We start from the raw sequence: 24,046 nt of genomic DNA, 5'->3' as shown, positions 1-24,046 counted from the left end.
TCTCTTTTTTCCTTCTTGTCTCTTAAATTCCACCCAGGAGGGAAATCGTAGGGTATTTATCTTTCTCTGACTTATTTCACTTAGCATTATACCCTCTAGTTCCATCCGTGTTGTTGCCAATGGCAAGATTTCATTCTTCTCTGTGACTAATATTCCACTGCATAAATACCACTGTACATAAGTTACCTTCTTTATCTTTATGGATAAAGCAGTACTTGGGCTGCTTGCATAATGTGGCTATTGTAAATAATGCTGCAATAAACATAGGGGTGCATGTGTGTTTTCAAGTCAGTGCTTTCATATTCTCTGGGTAAATATCTAGAGTGTGAGTGCTGGATTGGAGGACAGTTCTATTTTTAACTTTTTGAGGAACCTCCATACTGTTTGTGACAGTGGCTGCACTAGCTTGCGTCCCCACCATGAGGCTTCTTTTTCCTCCACGTCCCCAGCAACACGTACGTGTGTTATAGTCCTCATTCTGACAGGTGTGAGGTGATACCCCATTGTGGTTTTGATTTGCATTTCTCCAAGAATGACTGGTGATGAGCATCTTTTCATGTGTCCGTTGGCCCTCTGGATGTCTTCTGCTAGTTGGATTATTTGGGGGTTTTTTGGTGTTGAGTTGTACAAGTTCTTTCTATATTTGGGATCCTAACACTAGGTGCCTTTTTAAGCACTTAAAAAGAAGTCAACCCTTCTAACCATCACAAAAGGTACTAGGTCAAGGAAACCAGGTGCCCAGTGTTGGTATCAGAATCCACACCCCAAGCGTGTGGGCCGTGGGGATTCAGACCCAGACACCCTGACTGCCATCTTCGCGCTCACGCATGGAGTGCTGCTGTTCAGCAAAGCAGGGCTGTCCTGAGAGACAGCTGAGGTCGACCGACGTGGGTTCAAACCCCCGCTCCACCTCTCGTTACCTCTGTGATTTGCAGAAAGGCACTTAATGAGGCTTTGTGCTCACTGTTGCCTCTGCCCTGAACGCTCTTTCCTGCCATCTACCTGCGGCTGCTGCTTTCTCATTAACCAGCACTCAGCTCAGCTGTCACCTCACAGAGGCCTGCCTCGCCCCTCTCATCCCAAAGAAACACGCTTGTCACTCTCTAACCCCGGGGCTGCAAGCTTTTACTGCAAAGGGCTACACAGTAAATATTTTCAGCTTGTGGGCCATGTATGGTCTTGATCTGTACTCACCTGTGCTGTGGTAGCACAGAAGCAGCCGCAGACAAGATGTACGCACAGGCATAGCTGTGTTCCCCTGAAACTTTATTTACAACAATACGCGGTGGGCCAGATTTGGTCCAAGGGCTGTAGCTCGCCAACCCCTTGCTCTACCGTCACACCCAGTTTAGTCCCGTTTTGCGTATTGCCGATTGAAATGACCTTGCTTATTTATTGCCATCAGTGTTCCTCCCCTGGGTCGTAATCTTCTTGACCACCTGGTTCACTCCACCACTGGGAGTGGAGCTTGGCACTTAAGAAAAAAGATTTAATGTTGAAGAGAGAGAGAGAGTATGTGTGCAAGCCAGGGAGGAGCAGAGAGAGGAGGAGAGAGTTCCAGGCAGGCTATGCCCTGTCATCACAGAGCCCGATGTGGGACTCGATCTCACAAACCTGGAGATCAGGAGTGGAGCTGAAACCAAGAGTGGGGTGCTCGACTGGCAGAGCCATCCAGCCAGCACTGAATACATCTTTATCACATGAATGAATGAAGGAGTGAATGCCTTGCACATAGGAGGTGCTTTAAGTGCTCCACATGAATGTGTGAACTAGTAACTGATGCTGCTCTGGGAACATGTGCTGACTGGAGGGACGAGCGGACAGTGCCCTGCACCAAGCAGGCCCCTGGCTGGGGAAGGAACGTCCCTGTGGTCGGATTCCTTGTCTGTGCGGTGGGCGCCACTGACCAACTTCCCGAGCTTGTCCCGTGACTGACGTGGTGACAGACGGTGCTCCGGGCCGTGCAAGGCCCGCAGCCGGCCCCCACTCTGTGGTGCGTCTGACCCTCTAATCCCTTTGCGTTTCAGAGGAGGCACTGAGGCTGCACAACGGGCCCCTCCGCAGCGCCTACATGGAACAGAGCTTCCAGAGCCTGAACCCCGTCCTCAGCCTGCCCATCAGCCCTGCCCAGGTGGAGCAGGCTCGTAGGAACGCGGCCACCGCTGGCGCGGGCCTCGAGCGCTGGCTGGACTCGCTGGTAGGTGGGATGTGGGCCGCCATGGACATATGCACCACGGGCCCCACTGCCTGCCCCGTCATGCAGACCTGCAGCCAGACGGCCTGGAGCTCCTTCAGCCCCGACCCCAAGTCGGAGCTGGGGGCCGTCAAACCTGACGGCCGGCTCAGGTAGCACTGGGCACACGTGAGCCACAGCAGATCTCAAAGGGAAACAGCCAGGGGGGCCGGTGGCACCTGGACCCTGGCCTCCCACCCCCGGGAAGGGGGGGGGGTGTCTTTTGTGAGAGGAGCTCTCATGGCTACAGAATGATGGAGAAGGAAGGTGTAGAGGTCAAAGCTGTTTCTGCCGACGACCTGCATTTGGCAAGCTGGGTACTGGGGGCAAGGACTGCTTGGTCCCCGCGCCACAGTGGTCTTAACCTCTTTTGGTTGATCCTCAAAGCCTATATATAGGTTCCTTGTTGTCCCTGCCAGTGACCCAGTCCCCCAGACAAGTGATTCTCAAAACTTTTATTTTGAGCAGCAGACTTTAGTTTACTAAGCGCAGTTAGAAGGGGGAAGTTCAAGGTGCAGTTGAACTCCAGGCTGCTCTGGTTGAAGCCGGGGAGTATAAGGTTCTTCTCCAAGCACAGCCCACCAGGCCGTCCCTTTATCAGCGGCACCTCCCAAGGTACCTGTCCAGAACCCACAGGCTCTGCAAAAGCCAGATGGAAAAGCACGGCCCAGACCGTGGGCTTGATTGATCTCCAGCCCCCTGCTTGGGCTCATTTTCCTGCTCCTGGGCTGGAGAAGGAGACTGTCTGAGCCTTCCCCCAGCCTTGTCAGGTTGAGTTGTCCTCCTTAGTCACTAGATGAGCAGGAGAGCCTTTTGATGGAACATGGCCAAGATTCCCCAAGGTGTCACTGCCACAGAGCCAGGGTTCCAGGCCAGCCTCCCTCCCGACTGCCACCGACAGGCTGATGCTTATACGCGTCAAGTCTCCTAGGCATTCGTGGACCCGGGCCAGTGGGAACTTTGGGGACCACGGCCATGAAACTCAGAGATTGTTGGGAGCCAACTCCTGAGCTGGACGGCACAGCAATACCCTCCCGTGCGTGAGCCCTTCCGCCCTGAGGTCCGGGCACTCCAGACCTCTGTGAATCATACCTGCCACCCCCATCCCTGGTGCTGTAGGAATGGACCAGACTTTCTACATCCCTGCAAAAGCATTTCAGATTTGGTTTCTAACTCCATGTCCTTCCTCCTGTGAGGTGCCGCGTGAAAGGGGGAAGCTTGTGGATGTGATTGGTTACTACCTTAACAGCAGTGTTACTCTAAGTGCTCAAGGTGCAGAAACCTGACATCTGAGCCGTGGCTCCAGGCCCCTTCCTCCTCCAGCCCCCACCCCGTCCCCACAACAGGCTTTCTTTGGCACAGGCCCACCCGTGGCTGCACCGTGTTCTGCTGCAGAGTCTATCCTGTGTCTCTGTGCAGCGTGCGTGTGAAGGGAGCAGAGCCCATGCCTCTTGCCCCCAAGCCCCTGCCCCACCGGGCCGGATGTCCTACGGGCCAGGGAGGGGCTGGAAGAGGGACACTTGCAGTATTTATTATTTATATGTTTTAGTCCATGACTAATAGTAGGTGCTGCGTTTGCAGCTTGTTAGTTATGTTCTCTTACTAACTGAAGCTGCCTTTATTCATGAAAGGCCCCCCCCCCTTCCCCTCCCCACGGCCAGTGGCTGTCTATCTCCTGTCTGCTCTGTATTCTTCACGTCCTGAGAGAAAGGCAGGGGTGTTGGACACTATGAGGAGAATGTGTGCCTCAGCATCTGCTGATAGTGGGGTGCCCCTCACGACAATGAAGGCTTCCTCCTTCTCAGGCAGGGTGGGAGCCTGGGCCTCCAGTACCGAACAGGCCAATGACTCCAGTGGAGGGAGAGGACCCAGGGCAGAGCCTGGGAAGAAGAAAGATCCAGTTTAGAAAAAGGGGGAGTAGTCGGACCGAGCTGGGAGTTAGCCCCTGTCAAGGGGCTGCAGGGGCTGTGGAGGGTCTTGCTCTGCAAACCCAGGTCATTAGTCCATGAACTTGAGTGCAGAGGCCTCTGCCACCACCTCTTTCCACCCCAGCCCACCCAGGGAGCCTGCCTTTTCTCCCTCCTGGCAGAGTGGCTAGGAGCGTGTGTTTTCCACAGTGTCCTGTGTGGGGCTCAGCCCCATGTCCACACTTGCCCACATTGCTGGCTTTCCCCCCAGAACGAGGGGAAGGGCCAGCTTACTCTGGGCACAATCCACAGCCCCCCTCCCTGCAAGGGATTTGGGATGCCAGGCAGTCAGCCCAGGTGTTTCTTTTGGGTCAGGGAATAAAATAAGCAAAAGCCTAAGATGATTTGAGAAAAGATGTTTCCACAAGAGACACACTAATAGTTGAACTCTATTTTAATCTAAGCGTGATTAATCACAAGCCCCTGGAAACCCAGTCATAGTTGGAAGGGCAGTGCCTGGGGCACTGAGTCACTGACCAGGTCTGAAGTCACTCATGCCAGAGGCTGGGGCATGCAGTGCGATTTCCCAACCAGCCTGCCCAAGTCTCGCCAAATGGTCTCCAGGGAGGACAGAAAGCATGGCCTAGACCCTGTGGGTCACAAGGGTGCCCTTTCCTCCCTTTGGAAAGAGACCTTTCTGGTCAGATCAAGGCATCATTTGGACTTCATTTCCCCATGGCAGTTTAACTTTTAGCAAGACCCCAGATGTCGGGGGGCATGGGGATGCACTGCCTTCATCGTTCCCTGGCTGGTGCATGGACACCAGCTGGAACCTTGATCTCTTTGCCAGGAAGGGGCAGAGTACGGACGTGTAGGGCTTTAGCCTGTCCCTTGACACAGCCCAGTCTATCGGGGACTCAGGACACAAGCTCCCCTACAGCATCCAAGGGGGGATGGAGTAGGAGGGTGTACTGGCAACGGTTGCTGGCCAACACCTGCCAGGTCAGAGCCGTGCTGTGTGGCAGGGGTCCCAGACCCTTCCATCGTGGGGTAAGACAGCATGGTGGCTGCTGCCTGGTTTTGCACGTGAGTATGCAGGCACAGTGCAGTCTTCCCTTGGGGCCAGGGAGGACAGGAAATGGTCCTGGAAATCTGATTTTAAGTGTCGGCAAGGCTTTTTCTTTGTTTTGTTGGAGAGAGTGGGCAAAGGGAAATTCCACAGTTCATCCTGGGCACTGCCGACCCACCTGCTGGCTGGAGAGGTGGTTTACCATGAGGTAGGCAGTGCCCATGTGGAGGAGGAAAAGCGCCACCCTTGGTGAAATCTCACCAAGCACTCTGAAGAAACCATAAACCTCTTACCAGTCATTCCAACCAGGAGAGACCGTCCTGCAGAGAAGGGTCCCAGGAGGAATGGCTTGTTCAGCTGTCCTAAGATGGTGCTTAAAAAAAAAAAGAATTTGGAGACCTCAGTCGCTGCCCCTTCAACCTAAAGAGGCCCACACTTTCCAGAATTCCTGCCCACCCAGGCAGAGGTAATGGATGACAGGTTGGCTGGGGGGCCCGGGAGGTTGTGTCGCAGCCCAGCTCTCTCCAAGTCCTACATTTGAGCAGCTGTCCTTGCGCACGTTTCGGAAGCCCTGCTTGCTCGCAGGATGCCCTCTTTGCCTCAGTTACCTTACTTTGCCCATGGGTCTACCACAGGCGCTACCTCATTGTGTCTGCTGAGAAGTTTACCTGGGGGAGAAACAATTAGGTGTCCCAAATCTGCTCGAGCTGAATGTACAATCTATGCAAATTCTCTCCCTCTGTTTCCTTCTCTGTCTCTCAAAAGTATTTTTTTTTTTACGTTGCAAATCAGATACTTTATAGACCCTAGACTGAGGGCTTTCATGCGCCACCTGTGTCTGCCCCTCACGTTGTCTTTGGTTCTGTCCTCCCCAAGCCCCACCCAGGGAGAAAGCAGCCCCCCTCCTTCGGGCTGGGAAGCCTCCCCACTGCCTCTGCCCACGGAGTCCCCAGGAAAAGCAGGTTCTGCCCCCTTGCACCTCCATCCCCCTCGCCTCCTTCATTTTCCTTCCCTCACCCCCAAAAGCCTTAGGTTTCTCCTTTTTGAAATGTGGCCTTAAAATTATTTTTGGAAAGCTGACTGCCCTCTCCGTCCACCTTCCACCAACATCCGAGAAGAAGGAGCATCCTGAAGCTTTCACGGCAGCCTCCTAAGCGAGAGGCTGCCCGTCTGTAGTTTGCAGATGCTATACACGTGGCTTCTAAACGCCGTCTTTAAGAGAAGCACTCTTCTGTTGTTCCTGTGGGTGAAACGAAGGCTCGGGTGTTCACGTGAACGTCAGCCCGTCCTCCGCGCACACTGCCGAGGTACCCTCTTTCCCCCACCCCCACCCAGGCGTGGTGACTTGGAGGTACTTCGTTCAAGGGTAAAGCAGGAGAGTTTCTCAGTTTCTCTCTTCCTCCTTCCTGCCTGGAAAGTGAGAGCATTAAATATTCCCAGCCAATGGGTCGTGTTCTCAAAGGGATCACACTTGCGCCTTCTGTTGTTCCAGGCTCTATTGGAGGCCAAAGACAACCCTAGGGTTTCATAGGAAATTTACTGGAATTGAGCGCAACTGTCCTTCGAGTCCGTTCTCGGTTTTTTGTTTCTAATATGTTGTCAATAGCGTGTGTTTGGGTATTTTTTTTTTTAGAGGCCTCACGATAAGTTATTACTGTCCCCCTCATTTTTTTCAAAGACATGTGGTGATATAGTTTTTAAAAATAACTATTTTGTTATAGATCATGATATGCATAAAACTGTACAGAAATATTTTGTAATGTATTGATTTAAAAAAAAATCTGTAAATAAAGTTTAAAAAAATTCCAATGGCACACACCTGAAAGATGTAGATATTTTGCTATTTATTTAAAGGAGTATTTTAAGAGATATTGAACTATCTGAAATTGACGAGTTATCAAAATTCCAATCCTACGAATGCTTTTCCTCAAGGTAGACAGTGATTCTTGGAAATGATTGCACTACCCGCCCATTTTTGCACCTTTTCTGTCTTTTCATTTAGCAGAAAAACAACAACGAAATTGTGCCTTAGCTGTATTTTTTTGTCTAGGGGAGTTTGTTTCTGTCTGACAAAGCAAAATTTTTTGCAGAAAACAGTGGATGTATTAAATACTGTATCATACCAAAAACACTGCAGGTGTACATAGATGCTTTCTGTCATACTGTGTTTTCAGATGCAGAATTTTAAAATTAAAAAAAAAAATACTGTCTTTACGGAACAGCAGCTTATGGCTTCTCTTCAGCAATATCCCAGGTCTTCGCCAAATCTGGTCCTCTCTCCCCTCCTCTGCTCTGTCCATCCTGTAGTCTGAGGGTGATACTATCAGTTATCCAAAGGGGCACCAACTGGCTGGAATTACCAAGACCACAGGCCTGAGCTGGGCCTCTCCTGGGCAATCCTGGAGGTATGGCTACACTCCCTAATCATCCTGCTCTGTCTCTTGACGAGATCAGGACAGTGCCCTCCTGTATAGGAGTCCCCTGGTTGCAGGAGATGTTGTTAAGGAGAAGCTGCCATTTAAGTGGCCAGGGGTCTTCTCTATCCAAATGGCTGATTGTATAGCAAAGCCGTTTCCCTTTCCTCGCCACACATGCTTGACCACAATTCGCAGACTTCCTGGTGCATAGGTGTGATCCCATGGGGCCAAATTCTGGCCAATGGAATGTGGGTGGAAGGGGCATATTTTGAATCCTCTACATCTGGAGCATTCATTGGCCAGTCTGCTCATTCCTGGCAGCCTCACAAAGCCCCCAGTTTAAAGGCAGGCAGACTTAGAGTATGTAAGGAGCTAGGCCCCTGATGCTCACATGGAAGGCCATGTGACCAGCTGTTTCTGACTGGTGATGACAATACAACACGTGATATGTTACACCCCTAAGAACCTGTGTTACACAGGTAGCCTTACCTTAACTGCTAATTCATCCAGAATTGGCAACTGACATCATCTGGGAAAGTCCTTCAGCCCCTTCATTCTACAAGTAAAGGACAGAAACTCGAGTGAGTCAAGTGATTTGCATGAAGCTACCAAGATACGCAATACCAGTATCATGGTCAGAACCAGAACCAAGGTTGCCTATGTAGTCCCAGTGAGACCTCAAGTTGTTAGGAGGACTGGTTTTCTTGGGTTGACCTCACTACCACATCTGTATGTGGCTCTCAAAGGTCATGGACAAAGACAGAGAATGCCCAGGTGGTGCATTCACCCTTCATGATCGTTAAAGGCAGAGCATGCCACTAAGACCCAGATGGGACTACACAGCTGGAATAAAACAGTCTAGAGACCGTGACCTTAGGGTGGAAGTAGGGGGTATGGTGATGGCATGCACTGACCTCCACACTAAATGATGCCCCATTCAGAACTTCCTGGGAAGATGGCAGAATAAGAGGAGCCTAGATAACAGACAGCTCAGTATAAATAACCCAAAAACACGGAGCACCTAGGTGACTCAGTCAACTGAACATCCAACTCTTGATTTCGGCTCAGGTCCTAATCTCACGGGTTGGTGAGATGGAGCCCTGTGTTAGGCTCTGGAGGGCAGCACCAAGCCTACTTGGGATTCTCGCCGTCTCTCTGTCTGCCCCTTCCCTACTCGCACACAAGCTCTCACACTCTCTCTCCAAATAAACAAACTTAAAAAAAAAAAAAACAGCACAACCCAAACACTGGCAGAACAGACTCTCCACAGCTAATTGTAGAGAAGGGGCCATAGGAAGGCAGGAAACATGGTCGGGAGCACACTGACCCATGGGGCTGTGTGCAGGAGGCAGGGACACCACAGGCACAGAGAGAGGAGCAGACGTCAGACCTAAGACATGGGGGCCTGCACTGGGAAGATGAATCCCCCTAACATTTGACTTTGAAAACCACAGAGGCCTAACTTCTAGAGGTCTTACGATCAGTCAGGCTTAACATCCTTAACTTTCACAATCAGGTTCAGCTCTGGGAGAGCCAGGAGGGTGATAGGAACCTGAGCCTCCACCCTTAAAGAGACGGAACAACAAACAGCCCATGGAGATATGTCAATAGAAGCAGCAGTTTGAAAAAATGCTTGGGGTATACAAAAAGAGTTATTTACGAAGAGCTTGTCCCAGAGGGACAGAGAACACTGCAAGACTCCTCCAGGAACAGAGGCACCATTTCCCACCCCCGCCCCCCAGCATAAACACACGGCCACCCGTGGGAACCAGCACAGTGCCAACATCCACCACCTAACTTGACTGCACCATATGCCCCACCACCCGGCGCTGTGCTTTGGTGGATCTGCCCCCTCCACACAGGCCCACTTCAATCCCTCTTGCAGAGGACCAGCTGCTCACAAACCTTGCTTACCAGCACCACCCATCCGCCCCTCACACCCCTGCACATGGTGGGTCTGCCCCCCGCCATATGCTCTTGGCAGCAGCCCATCCAAACTGGGGCCACAAGCCCGGCAGTATGCAAGCAGCCCCAACAGAGGCCACCACCACCACTCCAAGGTGACTCCTCCCCCAGGCAGAGGGACAGATGACCACATAAACCAGTCCAACTAACCCAGACAGTGGGCAGGAGGAAGAAATCTTATCTATAGTCCCATCCACCAACCGAAGCTTCTCAGGTGCTACTTCGTCTCTGGCAAATGCCTGGTCTGACTCAACTCAAGCCCAAGGCAGCCCCAGACAGGCCCACTGCCACCACAGGGACCAAACCCTGCCCACAACAGGCAAAAAGCCACTGCAGCTGACTGGACTGAAGGCAAATAAATGTGGCTTAGCCACAACTACAGGGCACTTGCAACACATGCAGGAGACACCCCTGAAACACCAGGTTCTGATGAACAGGGGACACTGGACTCACTGCAGCACATGACAGGACCTCTTCTTCTTAAGGCCATCACTTTCAAGAGCAAGGGCCATAGCTGACTTTGCTAACACAGAGAGAAAGACACAGAAAGTTAGGCAAAATGAAGAGAAAGAAGATTATGTCCCAAATGAAAGAACAAAATCACAGCAAGAGAGCTAAACGAAACAGAGGTAAGTAATCTGCCTGATAAAGAATTTAAAGTAGTGGTCATAAAGATACTCACTGGAGGAGCCCCTGGGTGGCTCAGTCGGTTAAGCATCCGACTTCGGCTCAGGTCATGATCTCGCGGTCTGTGAGTTCGAACCCTGCGTCAGGCTCTGTGCTGTCAGCTCAGAGCCTGGAGCCTGTTTCGGATTCTTGTCTCCCTCTCTCTCTGACCCTCCCCCGTTCATGCTGTCTCTCCCTGTCTCAAAAATAAAAAAAACAGTAAAAAAAAAAATTTTTTTTAAAGAAAGAAAAAAAAAAGATACTCACTGGACTAGAGAAAAGAGTGGGGGACCTCAGTGAGACCCTTAACAAGATTAAAAAAAAAAAAAAAGAACCAATCAGAGATGAAGAACACAGTAAGTGAAATTAAAAATACACTTGATGCTTGATGGGAGACTTCTCAGGGAAGATGAAAAGAGTAAGAGAACCCTAAACTCATCTCATCCCATGGGTACAACTAGGTAACACTCACATAGGAGCCAATACCCAGAAAAGGACCCAAAGACTTGCTGAACAAACTCCACAACTAATGTGAAGAGGCCACATCAAAGGGGAAGGGTGAAGACTCAGCAGGACCCTAAGCCCCAAGGATCTGACTACCAGAGGGAGCCATAGGAGCAGACACAGGTGAGAAACAGTCTATCACAACAGGGAGCCAGCAAAGGAAAGAGAAATCCCCTAACATTTGGCTTTAAATCACAGGGGCCGATTTTTTTTTTAATTCTTACAACCAGCTGGACATAAAGCTTCCAGGCAAACCTAAAAAAACAGCAAAAACCAGCTGGCTCTGCTCTGAGAGAGCCCAGAGGGCAACAGGCACCTTAGTCCCCACCCTTAGAGAGAGAGCACAACAAATAGCCTGCTATCTCTACAGTGAAGCAGCAACATGAAAGGCACGTGGGGCTTACAGGAGGGATAGTTGGTTAACTAATCACAGAGTTCCCTGAGGGACTTCTCCAGGAACAGAGAAGCTGGCAGGCACTATTTACCTCCCCTGCTTCTCATCCTAAACACACAACCACCTTCAGGAACCAGTGAGACACCTGGTCTCCAGGGTGGCTGCACATCCCCTGTAGAGGAGGACAAGCACCACCTATTTAAAAATGCACTTCCACCCACAACTTTCAACAGCAAGAGATGTAGCTGACTTTGCTAACACAGAGAAGCACAGAGTCAGGCAAAATGAGGAGAAAGAGAAATCCATCACAAATCAAAGAACAGAACAAAACCACAGCAAGAGACCTAAGTGAACAAGATCAAAGTAACATGCCTGATAGGGAATTTAAAATAATGATCATAAAGATACTCACTGGACTTAAGAGGGGGAAATCAATGATACCCTTAGCAAAGAAAAAACATAAAAAGGAACTCCTCAGAGATGAACAACACAATAAATAAAATTAAAAATACACTTGATGGACCAATAGCAGACTGGAAGAAGCAGAGGAACGCATTAGTGAACTAGAAGAAAGTAATGCAAAGTAATCAAGCTGAATAAGAGAAAAAAGAATTATGCAAAACAAGAATAGGCTTAGGAAACACAGCAACTCCATGAAGCATAACATTCACATTGTAGGGATCCCAGAAGGAGATGAGTGAGAAAAGATGGCAGAATATTTATTTGAAGAAATAATAGCTGAAAACTCCCCAAATCTAGGAAAGGAAACAGATTCAGGTCCAAGAGTCACAGAGATTCCCCCAACAAAATCAACCAAAGGAGGTCCACACCAAGAATGAAAATGGCAAGGGGTGCCTGGGTGGCTCAGTTGATTAAAGCACCTGACTCTTTATTTGGCTCAAGTCACAATCTCATGGTTTTTGAGTTTGGGCCCCATTTCAGGCTCTGCACTGTCATTGCATATTCTTGAGATTCTTGGTCTCCCTCTCTCTCTGCCCTCATCTACTTGCATGCTCGTGTGCACTCTCTCTCTCAAAAATAAACTTTAAGAACAAAAAAAGAAAAAGGCTCAAAAAATGGTGATACAGAAACATTTTAAAAGCAGCAAGAGAAAAGAAACAGTTACATACAAGGGAAACTCCATAAGGCTATCAGCAGATTTTTCAGCATAAACCTTTCAGGCCACTAGAGTGACATGATAAATAAAAGTGCTAAAAGGGAAAAATCTACAGCCAAGAATACTCTATCAAGCAAGGCTGTCAGTCAGAATATAAGGAAAGAGAAAGTTTCTCTAACAAAAACTGAAGGAGTTCGTGACAACTAAACCAGCCATGCAAGAAATATTAATGGGGAATCTCAAATGGAAAGACTGTAAGTGACAGTATGAAAAACAGACACACAAAAGCATTAAAGGATAAGTATTTCTACAGAAAAAAATCAGTTGAGGGATTCACAAAAGGGTGTCAAGTATTACACAATATACTTTAAACACGGGGGGAGAGGAGTGAAGAATGGGTTCAAACTTAAGTGACCATCAACTTAATACAGACTGCTGTATGCAGGTGTTACATACAAACCTAACAAACTACAAATCAAAAGCCAATAATACATACCCAAATAATAAAGAGAAAAATATTCAAGTAGATCACTAAAGAAAACCAGCAAACCATGGGAGAGTACATGAGAAGAAAGGATCAGAGAAAAACTACAGAAACCATAGAATAATTAACAAAATAGCAAGAAGTATACATCAATAATTACTTTGCATGTAAATGGATTAAACACTCCAATTGAAAGACAGTGGTTACTGATTAAGACATACAGTGTCAGAGTAGATAAACAAGACTCATCTACATGCAGCCTACAAGAGAGTCATTTCATACCTAAAGACACACTGCAGATTGACAGTGAAGGGATGTAGAAACATTTATCATGCAAATGGATGTCAAACAAAGCTGGAGTAACAATATTTATATGGGACAAAAGAGACTTTAAAATCAAGGCAGCTAGAAGAGACAAAGGAAACTATATAATCATAAAGGGGACAATCTGACAAAAAGATGTAATAATTCTAAATATTTATGTCCACAACACTGAAGCACCGAAATACATAAAACAGTTAATAAAGCAACTAATCAATAGTAACATAATAATAATAGCATATTTTAACACACCACTTATATCACTAGCTAGATCATCCAAACAAACAAAAAAAAAAAAAAATCAAGGAAACAGTGGCTTTAAATAACCAATTGAACCAGATGGATTTAACAGATATATTCAGAACATTCCATTCTAAAACAGAATACAAATTCTTTTCAAGTGCACACAGAACATTCTCCAGACTAGATCACACTTAGACCACAAAACAATGCATATTTTCTGACCACAACATTATGAAACTAGAAATCAATCAAGAAAAAAAAATCTGGAAAGACAACATATACACGGAGGTCAAATAACATGTTACTAAACAATCAGTGGGTCAACCAGGAAACAAAAGAAGAAATCAACAAGTATATGGAAACAAAAATAAAAACACAAAGCCTTTGTGATATAGCAAAAGCAGTTCTAACAGGGAAGTTTATAGCAATACAGGCCTAGCTCAAGAAGAAAAATCTCAAACCATATATCCTTACACCTATAGGAGCTAAAAAAAAAAAAGAACAATCAAAATACAAAACCACCAGAAGAAAGGAAATAAAGATTAGAGCAGAAATAAATAATACAGAAATTAAAAAAAAACAATAGATCAATGTAACCAGGAGCTACTTCTCTGAAAAGATCAATGTAATTGATAATGCACTAACCAGACAGATAAAAAAAGAAAAAGAAAAAAAGGAGTGAAAAAAAAGAGCAGTAGAAAGGACTCAAACAATCACAAATGAAAGAGGAGAAATAACAACCAACACAATAGAATATAAACAACTGTAAGAGAGTATTATGAAAAAGTATATGCCAACAAACTGGACAATCTAGAAAAAAATGGATAAGTTCCTAGAAACATGTAACCTACCAAAACTGAAAGAGGAAGAAATAGACTATTTGAAGAGACCGTTACCAGCAAGGAGAATGAATGAATTATCAAAAACTGCCAAGACACAAAAGTCCACAACAGGCGAATTCTATCAAACATTTTAAGAAGAGTTAATACCAGTCCTTCTCAAATAATTCCTAAAAATATAGAAGGAAAACTGCCAAATTCATACCATGAGGTGAGTATAATCCAGATACCAAATGCAGGTAACAATACCACTAAAAAAGAGAACTACAAGCCAATTTCTCTGATGAACATAGAGGCAAAAATCCTTGGGGCACTGGGTGACTCAGTCGGTTGAGTATCCAACCAAGCCTCAGGTCATGATCTTGCAGTTCATGAGTTTGAGCCCCTCATCAGGCTCACTGCCTCAGCCTGTCAGTGTAGAGCCCACTTAGGATCCTCTGTCCATCTCTCTCTGCCCCTCCCCCATTTGCACTCTGCCCAAAATAAAATTTAAAAAAAAATCCTCAACAAAATATAAGCAAACTAAATCCAACAATACATTAAAAAAATCATTTGAGGTGGGTCCAAGATGGTGGAGCAGTATGGGATTTTTTTTTCTCTCTCATCACTGAAATGCAGCTAGATCAACACCAAATCATCTTGCACACCTAGGAAACTGATTTGATGATTAACACAACAATCTAAACAACTTCAGTAACAGAACTCGGCAGGCACACAGCATAGAGAGGTGAAGTGGGGGAGAGAGAAGCCGCAGAGGGTAGGGAGCTATTTCTACTTATGAAGAGAGGACAGAGACAGGGGGGAGAGTACGGGAAAAGCACCACCCGCCTGAAAGCAGCTGGAGAGAAAAAGAAAGAATGGACTGAACAAAAAAGGGAGAAAGGGACTCCAAGAGACTGAACCAAAAAAAAGGGGAGAAAGGAGAAAGAAGAGTTAATTCTATTAAGTTAATTCTATTAAGTTCTATTAAGTTAATTCTATTAAGTTCTATTAAGTAAATTCTATTAAGTTAATTCTATTAATTCTATTAAGATGCTATAAACAGTGGAGCACAGAGTCTGAAACTCTGCAGCTCGATACCTGGTGAAGCTCTGGTAGGAAGGGTGAATCCCTAGGAGCATAGTGCAAGATCCAAAAGGTCCTCAGGCCACACAGGGAGAGGCAGTTCCCTCCTGAGAGGACATTTGGGAGAGGCTGTGTGGTCTCCACACAGAAAAATGTCCCAGGGGACCCCAGACAATAGACACATTTGCTGGTGTTGGAACAAGGACATTAAGGGTGAAGCCTAGTGGCAGACGGGTGTTCTAATTTACCATAATCCCTGAAACACTGCTGCCAAATGATCGCACCAACTTTTTCTGGGGTGAGCTGACACCTGGCCACAGTCTCTGGCCATCAGCAGCAGCAGAGTCACATGAACATACCAGGGGGTGGGTGTGTTTGGAAACACAGACCCATCTGAGATAAAATTCAGGAGGGAGGTGTTGCCTGGCAGGCCAATGGCTTGGTCATGGACATTGCAGGATGGGGGAGTGAATGGAAGCTGGAGACAAAGGAGGGGTGTTTGACTGCTGGTAGACAAAGAGCACAGAGTTCTGATACTAGAGAAAGGGTAGCTGGGTGACGCCATTTTCACCTCTCCCTCCCACACATGCACACACATGCCATTAGGACCACAATGATCCATCCCAGTAAACTAAGTAACACCATATAGTGGAGAATGAAGGCACTACACCAAGCCCCACCCAACTGAGCCAACTTGCTCTAGAGGAACACCACACATCTCTCCACCTGCTTAGTTTACTGATTATAAAATGTTTCATGGTTTGACTTCTAGGGGAAACTGGATGGAATTTCAATCATATTTCATTCTGTTCCCTGATCCATCTATTCAAAATTTTTTTCTTTTCTTATTCTTGAATACAAAAAAAGAAGAAACTATTTTTATTTTCCGTTTTTATAAGAAAGAATTTTTTTCTGTTATATTTCTTACATTTTTGTAAGTTTTTTAAATTCTATTTTACTTTCATCATTTCATTTTATCCTACCTTATTCGTTTTTTTTCAAACATTTTCTTCTTCCTTTTTCTTATCTTTTCCTTCCCTTTTTTCTCTATCAAGCTTCTTTCAACAACCAGAAAAAACACACGTAGGTGCTAGCATCCTTTCTTAAGTTCGTGTTGTTTTTAACTTTTTAGTTTCTATTTTATTTATTTATTTTATTGATTTTTCTTTCTTCCCTCAAAATGACAAAACAAAGGAATTCACCCTCAAAGAAAGAACAGGAGGAAATGACAACCAGGGACTTAACACAGATAGAAGCAAGATGTCTGAAGCAGAATTTAGAATCATGATAATAAGAATACTAGCTGGAGTTGAAAAAAGCATAGAATCCCTTTCTATAGAGATGAAAGAAGTAAAATCCAGTCAGGACAAAATTAAAAATGCTATACCTAAGCTGCAATTTCAAATAGATGCCACCGCAGCAAGGATGGATGAAGCAGAGCAGCAAATCAGTGATAGAGAGGACAAATTTATGGAGAATAATGAAGCAGAAAAAAAAAGAGAGGGAAACTAAGGCAAAAGAGCACGCTATAAGAAATAAAGAGCTCAGTGACTAATTAAAAAGGAATAACATCTGAATTATAGGGGTCCCATAAGATGAACAGAGACAAAAAGGGGTAGAAAGTTTAGGTGAGCAAATCATAATGGAAAACTTTCCTAACCTGGGGAAAGACACAGATATCAAAATCCAAGAAGCACAAAAAAATCCCATTAGATTCAACAAAAACCGACCATCGACAAGCCATATCATAGTCAAATTCACAAAATACTCAGGCAAGGACAGAATCATTAAAGCAGCAAGGGAAAAAAAAATCCTTAACCTACAAGGGAAGACAGATCAGGTTCACAGCAGACCTAATCACAGAAACTTGGCATGCCAGAAAGGAGTGGCAGGATGTATTCAACGTGGTGAAATGGGAAAATATGCATCCAAGAATTCTTTATTCAGCAATGAGGTCATTCAAAATAGGAGAGAGAAAAATTTTCCCAAATAAATTAAAACTAAAGGAGTTCATGACCACTAAACCAGACCTGCAAGAAATTTTAAGGGCGACTCTCTGAGGGGAGAAAAGACAAAAACAAAAAACAAAGAGCAAAAGCAACAAAGACTAGAAAGGACCACAGGAGCCTGGGTGGCTGAGTCAGTTAAACATCCAATTTTGGCTCAAGAGCCTGGAGACTGCTTCAGATTCTGTGTCTCCCTCTCTGCTCTTCCACCACTCATACTCTCTCTCTCTCTCCTTCAAAAATAAACAGGAAAGAAAGAAAGAAAGAAAAGAAAGAAAGAAAGAGCCAGAGAACACCACCAGAAACTCCAACTCTACAGGGAATATAATGGCAATAAATTCGTATCTTTCAGTACTCACTCTAAATGTCAATGGACTAAACACTCCAATAAAAAGACATAGGGTAACAGAATGGATAACAGAACAAGATCTGTCTGTATGCTGTTTACAAGAGACCCACTTTAGACCTAAAGACACCTTCAGATCAAAAGGGGATGGAGAACCATCTATTATGCAAATAGTCTCCAAGAGAAAGCCACAGTAGTGATACTTAACATCAGACAATCTAGATTTCAAAATAAAGACTGTAACAAGAGATGAAGAAGGGCATTGTATCTTAATTAAGAGGTCTATCCACCAGGAAGATCTAACAATTGTAAACACTTAAGCTCCAAAAGTGGAAGAACCCAAATATATAAATAAATTAATCACAAACATACAGAAGCTCATTGATAATAACACCATAATAGATGACTTCCATGACCTACGTACAGCAAGGGACAGATTATCTAAACAGAAAATCAACAAGGAAACAATAGCTTTGAATGACACACTGGACCGGATGGATTTAGCAGATAGATTCAGAGTATTTCATCCTAAAGCAGAATACACGTTCTTCTCAACTGCACATGGAACATTCTCCAGAACAGATCACATACTGGCACACAAATCAGGCTTCAACAAGTACAAAACAATCGAGATCATACCATGCATATTTTCACACCACAATGCTATGAAACTCGAAATCAACCACAAGAAAAATTTTGGAAAGACAACAAATACTTGAGAACTAAAGAACACCCTACTAAGAATGAATGGGCTAACCAAGAAGTTAAAGAGGAAACTTAAAAAGTACATGAAAACCAATGAAAATGGTAACAGCACAGTCCAAAACCTCTGAGACACAGCAAAAGCAGTCACAAGAGCCAAGTATATAGCAATCCAGGCCTTCCTAAAGAAGGAAGAAAGGTCTGAGATACACAACTTAACCTTACACCTTAAAGAGCTGGAAAAAGAACATCCAATAAAACCACACAACAGCAGAAGATGAGAAATAATAAAGATTCAAGAGGAAATCAATGCTATCAGGGGAACACACACACACACACACACACAGAGAGAGAGAGAGAGAGAGAGAGAGAGAGAGAGAGTATAACAGATCAATGAAACCAGGAGCTGGTCCTTTGAAAGAATTAACAAAACTGATAAACCCCTAGCCAGTTTGATCAAAAAGAAAAAGCAAAGAACTCAAATAAATAAAATCAAGAATGAAAGAGGAGAGATCACAACCACCACAGCAGAAATAAAACAATATTATGAGCAATTATATGCCAATAAAATGGGCAATCTGGAAGAAATGGACAAATTCCTAGAAACATATGAACTACCAAAACTGAAACACGAAGAAATAGACAATTTAAACAGATCCATAACCAGTAAAGAAATCGAATTAGTAATCAAAAATCTCCCAAAAAAACAAGAGTCCAGGGCCAGATGGCTTTCCAAGGGAATTCTATCAAACATTTAAAGAAGAATTAACACCTATGCTTTTGAAGCTGTTCCAAGAAATAGAAATGGAAATAAAACTTCCAAACTCATTCTATGAAGCCAGCATTACCCTGATTCCAAAACCAGACAAAGACCCCACTAAAAAGGAGAACTACAGACCAATGTCCCTGATGAACATGGATGCAAAAACCCTCAACAAGATACTACTAGCAAACCAGATCAAACAAAACACTCAAAGAATTATTCACCAACCAAGTGGGATTTATACCTGGGATACAGGGCTGGTTCAGTATCCACAAAACAATCAATGTGATACTTCAAATCAATAAAAGAAAGGACAAGAACCACATGATCCTCTCAATAGATTCAGAGAAAGCATTTGACAAAATACAGCATCCTTTCTTGATAAAAACCCTCAAGAACCATACTGCGAGATCATAAAAGCCATATATAAAAGACCCACCGCTAATATCATCCTCAATGGGGAAAAACTAATAACTTTCCCCCTAAGGTCAGGAATACAACAGGGATGTCCACTCTTGCCACTGTTATTCAACAGTGTCGGAAGTCCTAGCCTCATCAGTCAGACAACCAAAGGAATAAAAGGCATCCAAATTGGCAAGGAGGAAGTCAAACTTTTCCTCTTCACAGATGACATGATACTCTATATGGAAAACCCAAAAGATTCCACCAAAAAACTGCTAGAACTGATCCGTGAATTCAGCAAAGTCGCAGGATATAAAATCAATGCACAGAAATAGGTTGCATTCGTATACACCAATAATGAAGCAACAGAAAGAGCAATCAAGGAATCAACCCCATTTACAATTGCACCAAAAACTATAAAATACCTAGGAAAAAACTTAACAAAAAGGTAAGGAATCTATACACGGAAAACCATAGAAAGCTTATGAAAGAAATTGAAGAAGACACACAAAAAATGGAAAAATATTCCATACTCCAGGATTGGAAGAACAAATATTAAAATATCAATACTACCCAAAGCAATCTACATATTCAATGCAATCCCTATCAAAGTAACACCAGCATTCTTCCCAGAGCTAGAACAAACAATCCTCAAATTTGTATGGAACCAGAAAAGACCCTGAATAGCCAAACCAATCTTGAAAAAGAAAACCAAAGCTGGAAGCATCACAATCCTGGACTTCAGGATGTATTACAAAGCTGTCATCATCAAGACAGTATGGTACGGGCATAAAAACAGACACTCAGACCAATGGAACAGAATAGAGAAACCAGAAATGGACCTACAAATGTATGGCCAACTAATCTTTGACATAAGAAAAAAGAATATCCAATGGAATAAAACAGTCTCTTCAGCAAATGATGCTGGGAAAACTGGACAGCCTCATGCAGAAAAATTAACCTGGACCACTTTCTTACACTAGACACAAAAATAAACTCAAAATGGATGAAAGACCTAAACATAAGACAGGAAGCTTACAAAATCCTCAAGGAGAAAGCAGGCAAAAACCTGTTTGATCTTGGCCTCGGCAACTTTTTACCCAACATGTCTCTGGAGGCAAGGGAAACAAAAGTAAAAAATCAACTATTGGGAACTTATCAAGATAAAAGCCTTCTGCACAGTGAAGGAAACGGTCAGCAAAACTAAAAGGCAACCGACAGAATGGGAGAAGATATTTGCAAACGACATATCAGATAAAGGGTTAGTACCCAAAATCGACAAAGAACTTATCAAACTCAACACCCAAAAAAAGAATTATCCAATGAAGAAATGGGCAAAAGACATGAATAGACATTTCTCCAAAGACGACATCCAGATGGCCAACTGACACATGAAAAATGCTCAACATCACTCATCATCACGGAAATACAAATCAAAACCACAATGAGATGCCACCTCACACCTGTCAGAATGGCTAACATTAACAACTCAGGCAACAACAGATGTTGGTGAGGATGGAGAGAAAGAGGATCTCTTTTGCATTGCTGGTAGGAATGCAAGCTGGTGCAGCCACTCTGGAAAACAGTATGGAGGTTCCTCAAAAAACTAAAAATAGAACTTCGCTATGACCCAGTAACTGCACTACTAGGTATTTATCCAAGGGATACGGGTGTGCTGTTTCGAAGGGGCACATGCACCCCAATGTTTATAGCGGCACTTTTGACAATAGCCAAAGTATGGAAAGAGCCCAAATGTCCATCAACAGATGAATGGATAAAGATGTGGGATATATATACAATGGAGTATTACTTGGCAATCAGAAAGAATGAAATCTTGCCATATGTAACTATGTGGATGGAACTAGAGAGTATTATGCTAAGCAAAATTAGAGAACTACAAATATGACTTCCCTCATATGAGGACTTTAAGATGCAAAACAGATGAACATAAGGGAAGGGAAGCAAAAATAATATAAAAACAAGGAGGGGGACAAAACATAAGAGACTCCTAAATACAGAGAACAAATTGAGGATTACTGGAGGGGTTGTGGTTGGGGGAATGGGCTAAATGAGTAAGGGGCATTATGGAGAACACTGGGTATTCTCCACTGAATACCCAGTTGAGATGAGCACTGGGTATTATACACAGGGGATGAATCACTGGAATCTACTCCTGAAATCATTATAGCACTATATGCTAAGTTGGATATAAATTAAAAACTAAATAAGAATAAATAAATAAAAATAAACTGAACTTTAGCCCAGAAAAAAAAATCATTCATCCTGACCAGGTGGGATTTCTTCCTGGTTTTTAAGGGTTGTTCCACATTTGTAAATCAATCAATGTGATACATCACATTAGTAACAAAGTATAAAAACCATATAATCATTTCAATAAATGCAAAAAAGGCATCTGACAAAGTACAACAACTATTCATGCTAAAAACCCTCAACAAAGTAAGTTTAGAGAGAATATATCTCAACATAATAAAGACCACATACAAAACAACCCAAGCAAACATCCGTAATGGGGAAAACTGAGAGCTCTACGCCTTAAGGTAAGAAATAAGACAAGGATGTCAACTCTCACCACGTTTACTCAACACAGTACTGGAAGTCCTAGCCAGAGAAATCAGAGAAAAAAAAAATTAACAAAAGGTATCCAAATTGGTAAGGAAGAAGTAAAACTTTCACTACATGCAAATAACATGATACTATATACAGAAAACCCTGAAGACTCCACCAAAAAAACTACTTCAGCTGATAAATGAATTCGGGAAGGCCCCAAGATATAAAATCAAAGTGTAGAAATCCACTGAATTTCTATACACTAAAAATGAAACAGCAGAAAGAGAAATTACAGTTTTACCATTTACAGTTGCACCAAAAATAGTAAGATACCGGGGCACCTGGGTGGTCAGTTGGTTAAGCATACAACTTTTGATTTTGGCCCAGGTCATGACCTCACGGTCATGAGACTGAGCCCCTCAGAGCACTTGGCGCACTGCGCATGGAGCCTGCTTAAGATTCTCTCTCCCTCTTGGGGCGCCTGGGTGGCTCAGTCGGTTAAGCGGCCAACTTCAGCTCAGGTCATGATCTCGCAGTCCGTGAGTTCGAGCCCCGCGTCGGGCTCTGTGCTGACAGCTCAGAGCCTGGAGCCTGTTTCAGATTCTTTGTCTCCCTCTCTCTGACCCTCCCCCATTCATGCTCTGTCTCTCTCTGTCTCAAAAATAAATAAACGTTAAAAAAAATTAAAAAAAAAAAAGATTCTCTCTCCCTTTGTTCCTTCCCCCTTCATGCACATGTGAGTTCTCTTGAGAAAAAAAAAATTGTCAGATACCTAGGAATACACTTAACCAAGAGGTGACAGACCTGTACTCTGAAAGCTATAAAACACCAATGAAAAAAATAAAAAATGACACAAAGAAATGGAAAGACACTCCATACCTTGGAAGAACAATTGTTGTTAAAAAGTCTACACTAGCCAAAGCAATCTACAGATCTAATGCAATCTCTATCAAAATGCCAATAGCATTTTTTACAGATCTAGAGCCACCAATCTTAAAATTTGTCCAGAACCACACAGGACCCCAAGTAGCCCAAGTAATCTTGAAAATGAAGAACAAATCTGGAAGTAACACAATCCTCGATTGCAAGATACCCTATCATGCTGTAGTAATCAAAATAGTATGGTACTGGCATAAAAACAGACACATAGGTCAACGGAACAGAGTACAAATCCCAGAAATAAATCCACAGTGTTATGGTCAATTTATCCTCGACAAGAGAACCTAGAATATGCAACAGGAAAAAGATGGTCTCTTCAACAAATGATGTTGGGAAAACTGGACAGCTACATGCAAAAGAATGAAACTGGACCACTTTCTTACACCAGACACAAACTCTCAATGAATTAAGAATCCAAATGTGAGACCTCAGACCATAGAAATACTAGAAGAGAGCACAGGCAATAATTTCTCTGACATTAGCTGTAAGAACATTTTTCTAGATAGGTCTCCTGAAGCAAGGGAAACAAAAGCAAAATTATTGGGAATACATCAAATTAAAAAAAGTTCTACACAGCAAAGAAAATGGAGAAGATATTTGTAAATGACATATCCAATAAAGGGTTAGTGTTCAAAATATATGAACAACTTATACAACACCCAAAAACCCAAATAATGCAATCCAAAATGTACAGAAGACATGAACAGACATTTCTCCAGAGAACACATCCAGGTAGCCAACAGACATATGAAAAGATACTCATAATCAGGGAAATGAAAAATCAAAACTACAATGAGAGGTCACTTCACACTTGTCAGAATGGCTAAAATCAAAAACACAAGAAACAACAGATGTTGGTGAGGATGTGGAGAAAGAGGAACCCTCATGCACTACTATTGGGAATACAAGCTGGCACCACCACTGTGAAAAACAGTAGGAGATTCCTCAGAAAATTAAAAATAGAACTACTCTATGATCCAGTAATCATACTATTGGGTATTTACCCAAAGAATACAAAAGCATTAATTCAGAAGGATATATGCACCTCTGTGTGTATTGCGGCAGTATTTACAATAGCCTAGATATGGATGGAGCC

The 24,046-nt window shown here is 43.9% G+C and overlaps 1 protein-coding gene and 1 long non-coding RNA gene across 2 annotated transcripts in view; one reads left to right on the top strand and one right to left on the bottom strand.

Annotated features, from left to right (window-relative positions):
* XYLT1 (xylosyltransferase 1) overlaps positions 1-8,096 on the top strand; it is a 311,203-nt gene extending 303,107 nt beyond the window's left edge. The window contains exon 12 of the mRNA XM_042922618.1: positions 2,028-8,096. Within this exon, the coding sequence (XP_042778552.1) occupies positions 2,028-2,350 (323 nt within the window). The 3' untranslated portion in view covers positions 2,351-8,096. The remainder of the gene's footprint in view (positions 1-2,027) is intronic.
* Positions 5,502-24,046, bottom strand: part of LOC122210133 — a 113,176-nt gene continuing 94,631 nt past the window's right edge. Inside the window, exons 6-7 of the long non-coding RNA XR_006197928.1 lie at positions 8,116-8,182; positions 5,502-5,582 (exon numbers count right to left, since the gene is read on the bottom strand). This is a non-coding gene — a long non-coding RNA (uncharacterized LOC122210133). The remainder of the gene's footprint in view (positions 5,583-8,115; positions 8,183-24,046) is intronic.

Source organism: Panthera leo, chromosome E3 (genome assembly GCF_018350215.1).
Source record: "Panthera leo isolate Ple1 chromosome E3, P.leo_Ple1_pat1.1, whole genome shotgun sequence".
In the NCBI taxonomy this organism is placed as follows: Eukaryota; Metazoa; Chordata; class Mammalia; order Carnivora; family Felidae; genus Panthera; species Panthera leo.
The sequence above is the reverse complement of the archived record's forward strand: the minus strand, read 5'-3'. Positions and strand labels throughout refer to the sequence as shown.